The following is a 16,187-nucleotide window of genomic DNA, read 5'->3' on the forward strand; positions in this document are numbered from 1 at the left end:
AATACAAAAATGATAGTGATCAGAACCCAAAAGATAAAATGGGGAGAGTGTTAAAGTGTAAAGAGTGTGGGTCATACAAACACTTACAAAAACAATGTCCTTATTACAAGAAAAGGATGGGGGATCAGCAAGCATACATGGACCAAGTTCTGACAGGGGCTCAGTAACAGAAGGAGAGAGTGACGAATATGAGGACGCTCAGGACAACGTACAAAGTCCTTTTTACAAATGATAAAGCAGAATTAAGCAGATTCACCGCAGAATCGCTAAATTGTGCCGCGCTTGATACATGCTGTACAAGTTCCGTAAGTGGGGATAAATGGATGCAAATTTATCTCAAGGCTATTCCTAAACATTTACAAAATAGAATCAAAGGTCCCTTTTCAACTGGCACTGAATTCACATTTGGTAATAGTCAGTCCCTAAAATCAGGGAAAGCTTACAAAATTCCGATAGTAGTTGCGGGTGATATTCATGAAATTACTGTAGACATTATCCCTAGTGATATTCCATTGCTACTCTCCAAGTCTCACATGAAACAGTTAGGTATCGCTCTAGATATGGCTAACGACACTGCCACCGCTAAAGGCAAACCTCTTAAGGTTAACACAACATCAGCAGGTCATTTCATTATCAACTTATTATGTGAAAATGACAATGATGACACAATTTTACTTGCAGAGTGATGAATATTGACTTGACAGAAGAGACTGCTGAAAGAGTGCACAAACACCTTGACAAGTTGCATAAGCAATTAGGGCATAGGCCCCGCAAGGTTTTCATAGACTTTCTGAAGTCTGCAGAGCAATTCAATGACTCTTTTATTCCCATAATAGATAAGATCATAGACGGTTGTGAAGGATGTCTGCTTCGCAAAAGAAGCCCTGATAGACCAGCAGTAGCATTGAATCCTGCTAATGATTTCAATGATATTGTTGCTATGGATTTAAAAATCTTTCAAGGGAAATACATTCTATATATGGTCGATTGCTTCACTAGATACACTCTAGGCACAGTCATTCCCTCCAAGGAGCCACAGGTGGTGATCAAAGCCATTATCAGAATCTTTGGCAAGCCTAAACAATTCTGGTTTGACAATGGTGGGGAATTTAGCAATACCACAATGATGGAAGTGTGTAGTAAGCTTGATATTAAAATACACACTACAGGGAGTTCAAGTCCCTGGCAAAATGGGATGGCTGAGAAGCACCATTATGTAGTTGAAAACATCCTTGAACAAAATGTTAGGGATTACCCAGAACTAGATTTAGAAACTAATTTAGCCTGGGCATGTTATGCCAAAAACATTCTGTCAAACATATATGGCTTTTCACCATATGAGCTAGTATTTGGTAGAAAACCTCACATGGTTGATATCTTAGAATCACCTCCCACAGCACAGGAAGTCCATACACACTGCCAAGTGTTTGAGGACAACCTGAAATCCATGATTGCAGCTAAAGCAGCCTTTATAAAGGCACATAACTGTGAGAAGCTTAAATTAGCACTCAGATCAAAGATCAGAACTGCTGATCACATCTATCATCCAGGAGATTATGTCTATTATAGACGTGAAAAGGATGACAGATGGTTTGGCCCAGGCAAAGTCATGTGGCAAGATAACAAAGTTATCATGGTCAGGCATGGCGGATACTGCACAAGGGTCAGTGCTAACAGGCTTCTACCTGTTAAGGAAGAATTGAGAAAGAAGATTGATGCTGGAGAGATTGCAGGAGCTGACATTGAAAGGGAAGCACTAAAACCCGTCGATGACAGCAACAACACAACTGCTGAAGACACCCCGGTTAGAACAACAAGAAGGGGCAACATCATGCAAAACACTGAAATTGTCAATGAGACTCATGGCAATAATGATGCCTCCGGTGACCAGCAAGACAATGCTGTTGACACTCCAACAGATATCAACATTGAAAACAATGTTGAACAACAGGATTCCAATCCTGTTGATGACAATGAGATCTTTCATGAAGCTCAAGATGAGCAGCAACAAACAGCGCAAAGAAAAGCTGCAGACAAACAAAGGACTTCCAAAGCCAAGAATCAAGCAAGTACACTAGCTTTCAAAGCACATGAAAAAGAAAGAAATGAAAAGAAACATTGAAAATTAATGATGAATGGAAATCAGCTCTGATTATGAACAGAGCAGGCAAGGCTACCTGTAAAGCCAGTAACACCTGGTACAATGTTGAACTTGATTCTGGAGAAAAATTCTCAGCTGATATGGCTCAGCAAGAGTTTAAAAGAATCAATGAACAGCATCAGATCATGCTTACAGTCAGCCAAGAACTATTAGCTGTCCTAGTTCCACAAGATAGACATTAATCAGAAGAATGCATACAAGCCAAATACAATGAGCTTGAAAAGCTAAAAGAGTTCAACACTTACAAAGTAGTTGAAGATCAAGGCCAGGAAAGAATCACAACAACCTGGGTATTAACTGAAAAAGGCACAGAAACAAGAGCCAGACTGACAGCCAGAGGCTTTCAGGAAGCAGAAGATATACCAAAAGATTCACCTACACTACACAAATCATCGCTAAGACTTGTGTTAACACTGGCCACAGCTCTAGGCTGGATAATACATACGACAGACATAAAATCAGCTTTCCTACAAGGAAATGATCTTGACAGGATTGAATATGTCAAGCCACCAAAAGAAGCAGACTTGAAAGGTTTCTTATGGCTACTAAACAAATGCCTATATGGACTGAAAGATGCCAGCAAACAATGGTATGGCAAAGTTGAAAACAGGCTACTAAAACTGGGTTTCAAGAAAGCCAATAATGATTATGGACTTTTCTATCTTGTGAAAGATGGAGTCCTTCAAGGCTTCATAGGGCTACATGTGGATGATTTTATCCACGCGGGCACAGATTTTTTTAACAAAGAAATTATGCCCAAAGTATTGTCAATTTTTAAAGTTGGCAAATCTGAACAGAAGAGTTTCATGTATACTGGCTTTCAGCTGAATCAAGAGAGAAATTCTATTACTCTTGACCAAAAGGCTTATGTTGAAAAAGTCAGAATTCCAGTGATTGAAGCCAAAAGACTGCTAGAGCTTGATAGCGATATGACTGAGAATGAGCTTACAATGCTTAAACAAATGGTTGGCTCTTTGAATTGGACAGTCAGGAGCACCAGACCTGATTTAGCCTTCTAGCTGATAAATCTTTCCACAAAATGCAAAGGTGGAAAAGTTGCCGACCTCAAAGCAGCTAAGAAAACACTTCTCAAGTTAAAAGATGAAGCTTATGTAAAGCTTCCCAGCATCAAGTTAGAAACAGCTGAAATTTTCTTGTTCACAGATGCTTTACATGGCAATCTGAATGAAGCAAAGGACAGTACAGGTGCCTACATCATTTTTGTAGAGTTGTAAACTCTACTTTAGGTGCCAAAGCTTTTAGCCTTTACAATGGCCTAGACGCAGCCATTGCTACAAGAAATTTGTTGCAAGACATGACAGCTAACAAGTATGAGCTCAAACTAAGAGCCATAATTGACAACAAGGACACTTATGATGCTATTCACTCCAGCACAAATGTAGGAGAAAGGCAACTTCGTAGAGAGATTGCAGCCATCCAGCAGTGCCTAAAGGATGGAGAAGTCAGCAGCATCATCTGGGTTAAAGGTGAACATCAATTAGGTGATGTTCTCACCAAGAAAGGAGCTGATAGTAATAAGCTTCTAACTGTTCTACAAACAGGTTTTTTGAGCTCCGAGAGCCTAGACGCCATTAGGCGCAACTACTAAACTTGCTTAAAGTTTAGCCACACCAAAAACTTTGTAAATAAAATTCCACATTATTTGTAAATAAATTTTTTTTGCAATAAACATGTATTTTCAATCAAAGTTCCTACAAATTTCATTATAACCGATATACTTATACCTAAGTCATCGTTATGCAAAAATCAGGATTTTTGACGCGGCATTCCCCGGTTTAATGCGCACCACAAGCGCCGCACGTTCAGTTCATTTTAAGATTTTCATTGGTCAGCATCGAAACGAGAAATATTACTTTATACAAAAAATATGTGTTTATCATCAGTTCGATTTCATTCTACCAATCCTACAAAGTGTTGTACAAACCGCTCAAACTTTCCAAAAGTAAGTTATTTTACAAAAATTTATTAAAATATCGTTTTTTTTGTCTTATACAAAACATATAGATGGATTTTAATTCCGCAAAAACGATTTTTACGTCTAAATACTTGTTTTGATAACCATACACTGTAAAAAGTCAATAAAAGATTATTTTTTTGGCATAATTAAAAGCATTAAGCTTTTTACTTACAAATTTTGTTTTTAAGTTTCTCTAAACTAAGAATATACATTTCTCGCAAAGAATGATATTTTGCATGCTAAAAAGTTGAAAATTATGATAAATCTACAAAAATTTCTTATCTATTTAACTAAGTTATAATGCGAAAAACTCAAAAATTGTTGCTTTCCACTGCTAAGAAAATTAATTACTTTTTCTTCAAAAATTAAGACAACTACATAAAGTTTTTTTTTAGAACAAGATAAAAATTGTGTTCTTTCTTATTTTCCAAAGATATTTTTTTAACCATAACAGTTGCTATTCTTTTCTTTCAAAGTGAAAAATTACTAATATTACAAAAATAGTTTTTCCACTGCTAAGAAAATTTATCATTTCCACTAAAAAGTCATAGCCTTTAACTTTCTAAAAAAGGAATAATATTGCAATCATCTAAAATTTTTTAGATGTCTGAGGATAAGACTACAGCTACAGCCCCAGCGGGAGCCCCGGCCGAAATGGAGATGCAGATCAAGCCCTACCTAGCTGAGTTGTTTGTGGTTGCAGATTTTCCACGCCCAACAGAGAGTGTTTTTGAGGAGAAACATGGCATCACATGGTACAACCTTGCAGGGTGTACTTTGGTGGAGTTAGAGACCAGAATCAGCCTAATTTTGGAATCCAAGACCCCAGTCCATGTAGTGTCGGTAGCTCACCAGCAGCATATCCCAGAGAATCTCCAGGATGATGTGTTTCAGACGGTTGTGAACATGCATGAAAAAGCTCGAAGATCGGGCATGCATAAGTTTTCCTGCGGCAGCTGTGTGTTTACGCCGGATTTGTACGCATATTGGCAAGATTTTGCCCTTTTCAACAAACGCCTCCAGCAGTTAGCCATTGAGTCTGGCACCCAGCTCTTGTACTGCCACAAACCGCTACTAGATTGCCAGAAAAATCAGGGCGTGCTTTGCGTTAATCCTACATTATATGTAGAGTTCCTAGCAGGTTCCAGCATGGGATTGTCTTTAACAAGAGATGGCATGAAGAAGTTCATAAACCCGATAGTCAAGCACCTGCTTATCGGGATGAGATGCACCAACCCCCTGGTGGCGCGGAATGACCCGTCCTCACTTACTCCAACCCCCCCAGGATGCACGGCAAAGTTTTTAAAATCGCCGTCGGTTGTAGAATACATGAAAAACTGTGGTTTGTTTGTTGCTTCCAGCCAGAAGAAGGGAGCCAGGTCCCTGTCAAGGCCGAGGATGTCTGAGGCGAAGCGGCGTTGCCCCTTCCCTGTGCCTCCAGAGACAGCTGAACCCCGTCCTTCTGCTGCCTTTCCTCCAGGTCGAGTTCAACTCCCTGCGAGAGTTTCACGTGGTTCCAGCAGCAGCAGCGGCGTCTACAGCAATGACCACTGGCCATCCGGCAGTGGTAGACCCTCAAGTTCCAGTGACGGTGCGCGGCCATCCGGCAGCGGTAGATCCTCCAGAGCCAGCGGCAGCTCCTTATCCTCAGGGAGATCCAGCAGTGAGTCTGGCGCGGCGGTTTTAGCGGTGGAGAGACTGTCAAATGACCTGCTTGACACCATGTTTTTAAACGCGGTCAGCGGTCCTGACGATGTGACCAGCCCGGTGGATTTTGGTGGTGACCAGAGGGAGCGTTTCCATCAAATGTGGAATGCTTACGGCAGGTTGTCCATGGAGAATTTTGAGATGCGGCAAGACATCAAGGATCTCAATCTGCAGCTGATTGAGCTTCAGAGGTTCAAGTTAAACACTTTGAACAAAAAACCCGCAAATGTAGAGAAGTAATTAGATAACTACAAATTAGGGTTGGGCCGGATATTCGGTGTGGCCGGATATCCGGCCATTTTCAATATCCGGCCGGATACCGGATATTGAAACTATCCGGCCGGATATCCGGCTCTATAATTTTTATACTTTACACCAAAAATCTCTGCTTTTTCAAATTTTAAATGGCTATAATTTTCTTATTATTGAAGCTAGAAGAACATTTTTTCTGAACAAGTTTAACTTTATGTAAATTTATAAAAGATTTCTGAAGAATTTTTTTTTGCCGGATATCCGGTAATTTTGCCGGATAACCGGATATTTGCCGGATATCCGGCGTTAGCCGGATATCCGGCCGGTTACCGGATATCCGGCGTTTGAAATCAGCCGGATATCCGGTATCCGGCCAAAAAAGTATCCGGTTCAACCCTACTAGTACAAATACCAGCTGACCCGTTCCGAGCACTACATCAGAATGCTCAAAAAGCAACTCTCAACCAAGAAAAGTGAATGTGACAGAATTATCCAGGATTTCTACAGGATGCGCCAAGAATGGGACGATGCCAGGAAAGAGCTGGAGGAGCTGAGGGACAGCCGTTCCGAATTAGCAAAGCTCTACGACAACTTGCTCGAGGATGTCAACGAGAAGTCTGTCGAAAAGAAGAAAAGGAAGGGCAAGGGAAAGAAACAAGAAAAATAATATTAATGAGAAGAAATCACTCCCTCCTAATGATTTCTTATTGTTCCAGGATGGAGAGGTATGAGTTCTGCCTTACCGAGAACCAAAGTTTTATATATTGTAAATATTAATCATTAATAATAATAACATGTCAGTTTTCCATGTCTATGAAAATATATAACTTAACAATCAATCTTGTTATCATTACAGATATATAAATGTCATAAAGTAGTTAAGGCTTTAGAGTTTGATTTGTACAATCTATTTTCAGTATAGCTATTAAAAATGAGAGTGTACTGCTACCGTACGTGTGTGTGTAGACCGGCCACGTGTCACTAGGTACTATTACTAAAGTTACCTGTTTTATTGGCCCTGGGCCAATTTTATCACCCAAGACATTAAAAAAAAAACTTCGCTGAAAAGTACAAAAACTTTGGACCAAAAAAATCGGAGATCTTTAGCTACAGACAAAAACATCCTCTACTACTTTATATTATTGGATTAGGATAATAAAACCGTACGACAGTTATCCTTTGTATATTCTGTCACACGATGTAGTTATTTCATGAATATTACAATCTAGATATTACTACGAAACGATAAGAATGCTTATTCAATCATAATTTGAATCTAATTAAAACAAATTGAAAATGCAGTTATATAAAAGTATAATTTGTCCATTAAATGCTTTTTTAAAGGGCGAATATAGTTTCAATATGATAAGAGCTTATATGAAAGGTGCCATTACATACTTTTAAAATATCTATGTTAAATTTAAAAAATCAAAAAAATCCTTAAGTAGATTTTGCAATTTTTGCTTTTACTTCAACATATGATAAATGAGAAAGTCAACAAAATCGTTTATTTTACCCCTTTACAAGACTTTTTTTGACTAGTTTTCTTAAGTTTAATTGATTATTACATTGGCATGCATCTTAATTGATAATTAAAGTGTTTATTTTTTTACATTATATACTATTTTATTGATTTTTTAAAAAGCATAAAATAATTTGCGTCAATTTGCGTCCGGAGTAATTACTAGGGTAAATAATACGTTTTAAAGTTTTTTTTTCTGTATAAAGATCAATGATTAATTCTTGATGATATAATTACCCTAGTACGCATTTTTCAACACACACACACAAACGCACCGATCGCCAGATTTTCTCCAGAAAAAAATATAAGAAAAAAAACACTATTCACCTATTATTTTTGTCCTCTTTAAATTAATTATAACAATTACCATATAATTTTCATACTTACATGAAATAAAATTTCTCCTGTAAAGGTTTTTTTTTAAAAATAAAATTCATATACTTTACACTTTGTTGGGGAATATTGTCAAGGAAGAAACAATCCACAATACAAAAAATAGATTGATAACTGGTTTCCACTTTTATTAGGACTATCATTTAACGAAAGCTTTTTAATTCAACCTTAAACCGAAGCCTTGTGTGATGCTAGGGTGTTTGGAGTTCTTAGGGAACCACACTTATTACATAAATTTATCCTGAGAATGTTCAGGTTTTAAGCTATAACAGACTTATACATTTGGATATGTCAATATCTTAAAGTTACTTATAATCTATGGAATTGCACGGTTTTTTTGAGCCCATATTATATTCAACCTATATTCGCCCTTTAAGTTCTAAACTACACATATTTTAACTGCAAGAATATTTATGTATTAACCATCAATCCATTACTATTCAAATAGAAATATCATAATCCATCTTTAAACCGATCAATATCCGCTGTATAGCATCGTATTACAGAAATTTTACAAATATTAAAATAAAAATGATACCAGTTTATCATCCCGGGTCTTTAGCCTAACAAACAAAACTGGTTTTAATCTAATAAATTATCATAATTTCTCATTTTTATATCCGCTGAAAGCTGTCTTTAATACGATGCGATTAATAACCATTTTTTTTCAATGAAAAAAACTGACCTTATCAACAGTAGATTCCATGCTGGCCAGCTGTGCCTCCAACTTTGCCATGTCCTGTTTAGCATTATTGCTGCTACCGTCCTGCTCATAGAATATTTATATGAAAGTAACATGATATTTTTTATGATTATGTCTGTTTGTGGCAAAGGATCTCGCCAACAGCTGTACTGAAGTGGTTCTCATTAACACAGAAGAACCTTTTACCTCCAACCTTTCAAGAGAAATCCCCAGCCAAAGGGGTAGTTGCACGAAATGTATTTGAATATGAATTTTGTGAACCGCATATTTTTTCTTGTTTAATGGTTTTAACTACACCTATAGAGCATATTTTTGAAAGAATTTAAATTTTTTACCACGTAGTTTTAAAAATATAAAGACTTGAAAATCGTATTTTTGGGATATAAACAATTTGTACAGCTGGTTTATTTACTCTAAAACAGCAGGGCGACTAATTAAGTGATGTCTAATTGTCTAGGTACTAGGTACTATTTATTGTAACATTAAATCATTATGGTATATTTGTAACTTATACTTGAAAAATTTTTCTGAAATGCACTTAATGCAACTATCCCTTTAATAGAAACCACTAAAAGAATTAGAAAGGTATCAGAAAAACCTCATCAAATATTTTAGTTTAATGCTAAAGAATTTTTTCCCAGGGGAGTGATATTTTATCCTTTGTCATACCTCTTGCAAGGGAAAAGTTAGAAATATCCATTCTTTATAGCCTAAAACCAAGCCAATAATAAAAAAAATATTCATCCCTGTTGTTTCTTGGCCACAGCAAGCTTCTCATTCAGGTCAACAAGTTTCTTCTCATATTTAGACTGCTGGCTCTTTAGCTTCTCTTTATACTCCTAGATAGATTGGTCAGATATTTAAAATAATAAGAGAGAGACTAGTATAATAGTATCTTCTTATATTTAGACTTCTAGCTCTTGATTTTGTCCAAATATCTATAATACAAAGTAGAACGATGTCTGTCCGTCTGTCTGTCCGTCTGTCTGTCCGTCTGAAGCTTAAGATCTCAGTAACCACTGAACCGATTGGGCTCTACTCTTCAGGGAATATACCTACTGGTCCTGTGATGGTTTTAAGCTATTTTCTTGGGGGGTGGGACACCCCCAACCCCCCCCAAAAAAATGAAAATACCCCCCCCCCAAAAATTTTTTTTTTTACTTTTTCTTTTAAAATCTAAAATACGAAAAATTAAGTTGATCAAACCTAGCAAAGCCCCTAGAGGCTAGGGGCGAAGCCGCTAGTTATATTATATAGGAACACCCAAAACAAACATCTAAGTTTGTGTGAAAAATTCAGTGGCTAGAGGGGTTAAATGCCAATCTTTATATTCAAGTTCTAAAAATCTAAAAAATCTCTAAGAAATTCATACCTCTTCAAGTTGCTTCTTGGATTCAGTTTCTTTCTTTAATTTCTCAGCCTTCTCAGTGATCTTTGCCTTCATTTCATCCTAATTATAAAGAAAACTATTAAACATGGGTGATACTATCCAAATAAGCTAAACTAGGTAAATCTAACCTTAAGAAAACCTTAACAGCACCCACGCTTTAATAGTGCAAAAACTCAAAAGGTATTCTTTAAATGTCGGTCACAAAAATGTAGAAATGATTAAAATGAGTAAAAAAATATACATCACAAAAGCACATTTTTCACACAGTTTCGTCTGCTGTATTGAATGATACTTTTTAGTATTTTATATCTTTTTTACCTTAATGTTGTCCAGTTCTTTTTTGAGTTCCTTTTCAGCGGCAACCTTTGCCTCCAGGTTCTGGCGCAGCGTGGCCACCTCTTTCATGGAGTCGGTCAGCTCATCCTTCACTTGAGCAACTGTAGAGTTCACGACCTACAAGAAAATGCTGAGTTTAATGAGCAATAAAAAATAATCTAAACAAAGTATTATAAATCTATACATTAAGCCGATATCAATAATCAATAATATTAAAAGAGAATCATTCTGTAGATTGAAAGTTTGGAAACTGCTAGTTTGAAGCAACCAATCAAGATTTTAAAAAGTATCCAGGGTTTTTGGAGCCAACGGTTTTATATTGACAGTTAAGACTTAAAAGAACTTAAAGAACTTACTGGTATAAATGCAAAATAATATTAGAATAATTTCACTTGCTAAAAAATTTGTTTGTCACCTGCTCCTTTTCTTTCTCAAGATGTAATTCATCATAATCCTTCTTTAGTTTACCTAACTCAGTCTAAAATAAAAATTATAAATAATATGATAAGTCGTTCCCTAATGGCTTCGAAACCGATTAATGACCACTGGAATAAAAGCATTTAAGAGTTATTTACGAGGCAAAAATTCAAATATAACTAAGAGCTAGGTACAAAATAAATTCGGGAAACTTTTTTTTCGCTGTGGCAATTTTCGTATTTTAGACTTCAAAAAAGAGTTTGATAAATTATTTTTACCAACTAACTTAAAACTTTTAGAGTAAAAATAATCTCTGATAAAAATTATTCAAGTTACCAAAATTTTCTTGAAGTTTGTCTCCATGTCGGCAATCTTGGCCTTGTCTTCCTTCTGCTGCTTTGTCAGGCTGTCAACCTCCTTGATCCTGAAATATTCAATTGAAACTTTTCTTTCTCAAAATCCTAAAATCTTTACTCGTTATTGCAGCAATCATTACAACTCGTAGATTGCAGAGAGAGAGAGAGGACAATAGGATGGGCTGTTTATTATACTAGTCCCCAAAGTTGAATACTACATGTTTTTGTTGACTTAACAAATTTAGAGACTTTAACAAACAGACTAGCAGTGTCCAAACTTTTCCACAAATAATTTAAATTTAAAGAATGGGTAATTATGTTAATCATTTTTGTTCAATTTATCTCCTAATGTCTTATCCCGTAAAATACATATGTGAATGATACAACACTTCAGTAAGACATATCTGAACTAAAAGTGTGTTTAAACGTCTTTAGGTATGACAACACGCGGGGACGCTTCAATAGCTTGCAACTAATACTTACTTTAGCTTAAGCTGTGATTGGTTTAGGGAAATTTCCTCGTCTTTTTCGGCAAGTTGACTCTCAAGCTTTTCTAACTTACTCTGAAAATAAAATTAAAGCCTTAATATGAGATCTTGATCTTTAACGCTGGAGCTGAGATTCTAAAAATTCAAGATAATACGTATATAAAAGTCTATCTGTCTATCTATATCGCTGAGAGCTAAATCTATATGGATATCCCTTTATTGGGAAGCTTATTATAGGTTCATGGGAAGATTTATAACTATTTTGGAATAGGGTATTCTACCTTTTAAGGAAAAATAAGCCCTGGAAAAATTCCCACCCCCAGTAAGGTTTCTTTTTATTTTCATAAACAAAATAAATTATATCAAAACTTATTATTCCAATAAAAAAAAGTTGGCTTTAAAATATGTACAAGATTATAGCTTACCTCAGCTTGCTTTGTTGTATTGAGAGCACTGGTTGTTTCCGACAATGTTTCCTTTAACTTCAGATTTTCATCCTCCAATTTAGCAGCAGCCTAAATAATACATATATACAATATATTATAGAAACAGTAATTTGAAAAATATTAATTAAAACTATCCAATTATAAACTGCTATATTGTAAAGACGTGCAAAGAACACAAAACCCCTAAAATAACAGTTATGGGTTAATTTCCATTAAAATATAAGTGGGCAGAATTTTCAACATCTCAACAATTTACGCTTGCTATCAAATTATACTCAAAAATGAAAAAAAATTGGTTGATTTTGACATTATAATAGGAGATGAATTTTTTTCTATATATTTAGCTTTCATTTACTTACTCCCTATTTAAAGGGGAGGGGGAAGGGCGGATGTGACACTTAAAAAACAAAATCAAAAGTCAAAGTAACCTAGATTATAGATAGTTTCAGTACCTACTGAAATTTCCACCGAAATTTCACAATTTGGAATCATTTGAGACAAACTTATTTTTTCTTCTTCATAAAAATGTCTATTATGTATATTTTCTCTTGACAAAAAGTTTCCAAAAGTGTCATATCCACCCCCCCCCCCCTCCCTCTCTTTTAAGTTTAATTTTATTAATCATACATGTAATATAGACAAAGATAATGATTTATGTAGACAACTACCTACATATGTTTAGATTACTTTAAAATACTCGACTTATTATTAATAGAAGAGTCTTCTCAAATTATTACCCAATAAAATTAAATACAAACTAATAGGTATAAATACTTATTTAAGAATTAGTTTTTGTTAAAATAATTAAGAGGTTAGGCCAGTGACCAGGGTTAAGAAATCAGGACTCTTACAAACAATGCTTTATGGAATTTTTATATCTTAACCCAATTTCTTCATCATCTTCCCTTCAAACCTACTTCCATATAAGGAAGGGGACATTGATTCTGACAAACAATTCTAAGTGAAAACACAACTCTCATCCTTATTTTCCTTCATCTTTATCCACTTCCTTTTAGTTACACCACAAACCCAAGTTTTACGCCAACATTACGCCACTACAATATCCAAATTTTCAGCAATTTCACATTTAATTAATATGCTGAATCTTGGCCCCTGGTCATATCCTAACCAGGTTTTCCAAACTAAAAACTTTATACAATAAAATCCCATTTAAAAAGATTGAAAGACAAAATATAAATCTAACCGATGAAACCTTGTTCTGGTAATGTTTCAGCATCTAAAAAATACATATTTTCGATAATAAAAGAGAAAAAATGCCAAACCACCATCGTTGTCAATGTAATCTTCGGGCTTCTAAAGTTGTTTCGCAGGGTTGTATATTATGCACAAAATTCGTTTTTTTCCTTCTGCTGCAAAAAATTTCATTCCCCTCCACTCCCCGCTAGTTAAACTTAAATTTCCCATAATTTTAGGGGATTTTTAGTGTCTGTATATGAGAGGACAAGTAACTTTTTACTAAATGAAATAAAGAAGTATGTATGCATTTCTTGGGTTTTTGGATTCCAACTTTTGTCAACCTTATAAAGGGCCACCCTATAATTTTGTTTTGCAACACTTAAATGCAGAAATATAAGATCGAGGATATATGACCAAAAGGAGGAGAGACAGAACTGAGGAACTGAAAAGGACTTACTGCATGTAAATAAATACTGTAATGCTACATGTAAATCAACCAATTACTCAAAAATTCAATAACACCGCCCCTCCTCTTTTTTTTCTTGTTTTTGCATCATTATGAATTTATTACCTGAGACGTTTTAGTCTCCAGTTGGATGGCATTTTCCAGCCGTTGTTTGTAATCCTGCAGCTTTTTCTTCAGCTGACTTTTGATTCCCTTCACAGACTCCAGCTCTATAGAACAAGACAAATTAAGATCAATTATTTATGACTAGCTACTATGCTCCTAGAGGCAATGGAGGGAAGGCCAACCATCAACTTTCTATCTTAGTACTAAAAAGGAAAAGGGGAAAAATTAGGGGTTGGGAATTTTTTTCCAATGGCGATTTATCTCCCCCTAAATGGTTATAAGCCTTCCCTCGACATTCAAAAGCTTCACTGAGAAGGAGGACAATATCGATTCAGCGGTTAGCGAGATCGTAAGTTGCAGACAGAAACAATCCTCAAACTTTTATAAAATTTTGATTCAAAAATTGCCCTTTTGTAAGCTACCAAAGACATGATTTCATTTACATTTGGGACTCATTCATAGTCTATTATCCAGTCTCTCTCTCTCTCTGGTAAAAAAAACTTATCAAAGGTTGAAAAATTAAAATTAATTTCAAGCAGCGAAGTTTCTATACAAGTGACTTCAATCTTCATGAATAGTTTTTTATACAGTAGGTTATAAAGTAGTAAGTATTTGTCTGAGATATCCTAAAATGCTGGTCCAAATAGGTTGTACTTTTCAGGGAAGAGTTATAAAGATAGTGTAGCGGTTTTAAGATATTTTCCTGAAACCCCCCGCTCTCATTGGACGAAGCAACAATTTTTATAGAATTTGCGTTTGTCGATTTCCAACAAAATCATTTCGATCAACAGATGTTACCATCCTTGTTTTCATTAAAATGAATATATATTAATAATGGTGGAAAGTTTGTAAAAAATATACGTGCAGAAGAAATACATTAATTACAATGTCATAGACAAAATTGTCTGTGTATTAATAGATAATTTTTTTTCAATTCAAGAACAAAATTAATTAAAACATTAGGTATTAGACATTTTTCCCGGAAAGGTTTCGTGATTTATTTAAGAATTTGTATCAAATTCTTATTGAACTGTTAAGGCAGATAAAGAATTATAGAAGTTATGTATCGTATTATAGACAGTTTTCCGCTGATAGTAAATGAAAAATTAAAAAATGTTTTATAAATAGGTATAGCTTATAACCAGTTTAATACATCGGATTCGAGGCCATACTGGAATAGTTATTTGTGGTATTATAGACAGCTTTTCACGGATATTAAAATGAAAAAATATAATCTTAAAAACAGTTTTGTTAGTTCCGAGCGGCCGAATCATGGTCTAACAAAAATGGTATTAATTTAATAATTTTTAATTTAATGTTCGTGGGAAATTGTCTGTAATACGATGATATACATGATTGTACGAACATGAGAACTATTTCCATTCGATGCAGCGGATATTAATCGGTTCTAATTTCGTACTGGGAAAGTTGTTAGCAATAAGGGATAGAATTTTTACCTGTTTGTGTAGATTTCAGGTCTCTCTTGGTTACATGCATTTCTGTTTCCAAATTTTCAAACTTTTCCTAAATATTTAACAAGATTACATATTACAAAATGATAAAATCAACCAACGGTATAATTGACCAGAAAGCGGAGTCCGTCCGTCTGTCTGTTGGAAACAGATTGCTTTTATTGTTAATTTAGGTGTGTTAAAATTGTCTTATCAATTTCAAAATGGATAATTCCTGTAAGTTAGAGATAATTCAGAAAGCGTAGCAATTCTATAATAATTACCAGAAATTCAGAATGTCCAAATGACATGTTATATAATTTTAAGTTAGTTACCTATATTATAATAAAAATATCCTATTCATTTTTTTTTTCAATGTTGATTCCTAGGTCTAGTTTGTATCCTGATATGAGCGAAGCATCTCCATAATTAAGTCTTAAAATGTAAGTATATGTCTGTATTAAGCATTCTGTGTTCAACATAGAGAAAAAAATAAAAGAGAGGAATCGAAGCAACTAGAAGACGAAAATAGGCAGTGGGCCTAGAGGCCTACTCAGCGCTGTTGCCGCGCTAAAATTTATTGCTATTCCACTACTTTTCAAATGGGAGGATTAAAAATTATTAAAAAAAATATTTTTTTACATTTTACTGTTTCCATATTTAGGGCAAGAATATTAGATTAGATATTTTCGTTTTAATGTTTTAATTAAAAATTACATAGAATTTTATTTTTATTTTAAAAAATTTGTTCATGAAAGATAAATCCTTCTATTTCTAAAAAGGGGGAATTTTTTTCATAATGAACATTCAGCTGATTCT

General features: G+C 34.9%; 1 protein-coding gene across 10 annotated transcripts in view; it reads right to left on the bottom strand.

The window, feature by feature from the left end:
- LOC145319347 (citron Rho-interacting kinase-like) overlaps positions 1-16,187 on the bottom strand; it is a 52,792-nt gene that overhangs the window by 23,750 nt on the left and 12,855 nt on the right. For all 10 annotated transcript variants that reach the window (XR_013879824.1, XR_013879823.1, XR_013879819.1 and 7 more), the window contains exons 19-28: positions 15,375-15,441; positions 13,918-14,021; positions 12,129-12,218; positions 11,699-11,778; positions 11,196-11,283; positions 10,858-10,920; positions 10,425-10,559; positions 10,089-10,166; positions 9,462-9,555; positions 8,699-8,778 (exon numbers count right to left, since the gene is read on the bottom strand). Coding sequence is in view for 1 of the 10 variants with exons in the window: in XM_080161428.1 (XP_080017554.1) it covers positions 8,699-8,778; positions 9,462-9,555; positions 10,089-10,166; positions 10,425-10,559; positions 10,858-10,920; positions 11,196-11,283; positions 11,699-11,778; positions 12,129-12,218; positions 13,918-14,021; positions 15,375-15,441 (879 nt within the window). In the remaining 9 variants the exon portion in view is untranslated. The remainder of the gene's footprint in view (positions 1-8,698; positions 8,779-9,461; positions 9,556-10,088; positions 10,167-10,424; positions 10,560-10,857; positions 10,921-11,195; positions 11,284-11,698; positions 11,779-12,128; positions 12,219-13,917; positions 14,022-15,374; positions 15,442-16,187) is intronic.

Source organism: Acartia tonsa, chromosome 5 (assembly GCF_053477335.1).
Source record: "Acartia tonsa isolate MP-2025a chromosome 5, ASM5347733v1, whole genome shotgun sequence".
NCBI classification, from domain to species: Eukaryota; Metazoa; Arthropoda; class Copepoda; order Calanoida; family Acartiidae; genus Acartia; species Acartia tonsa.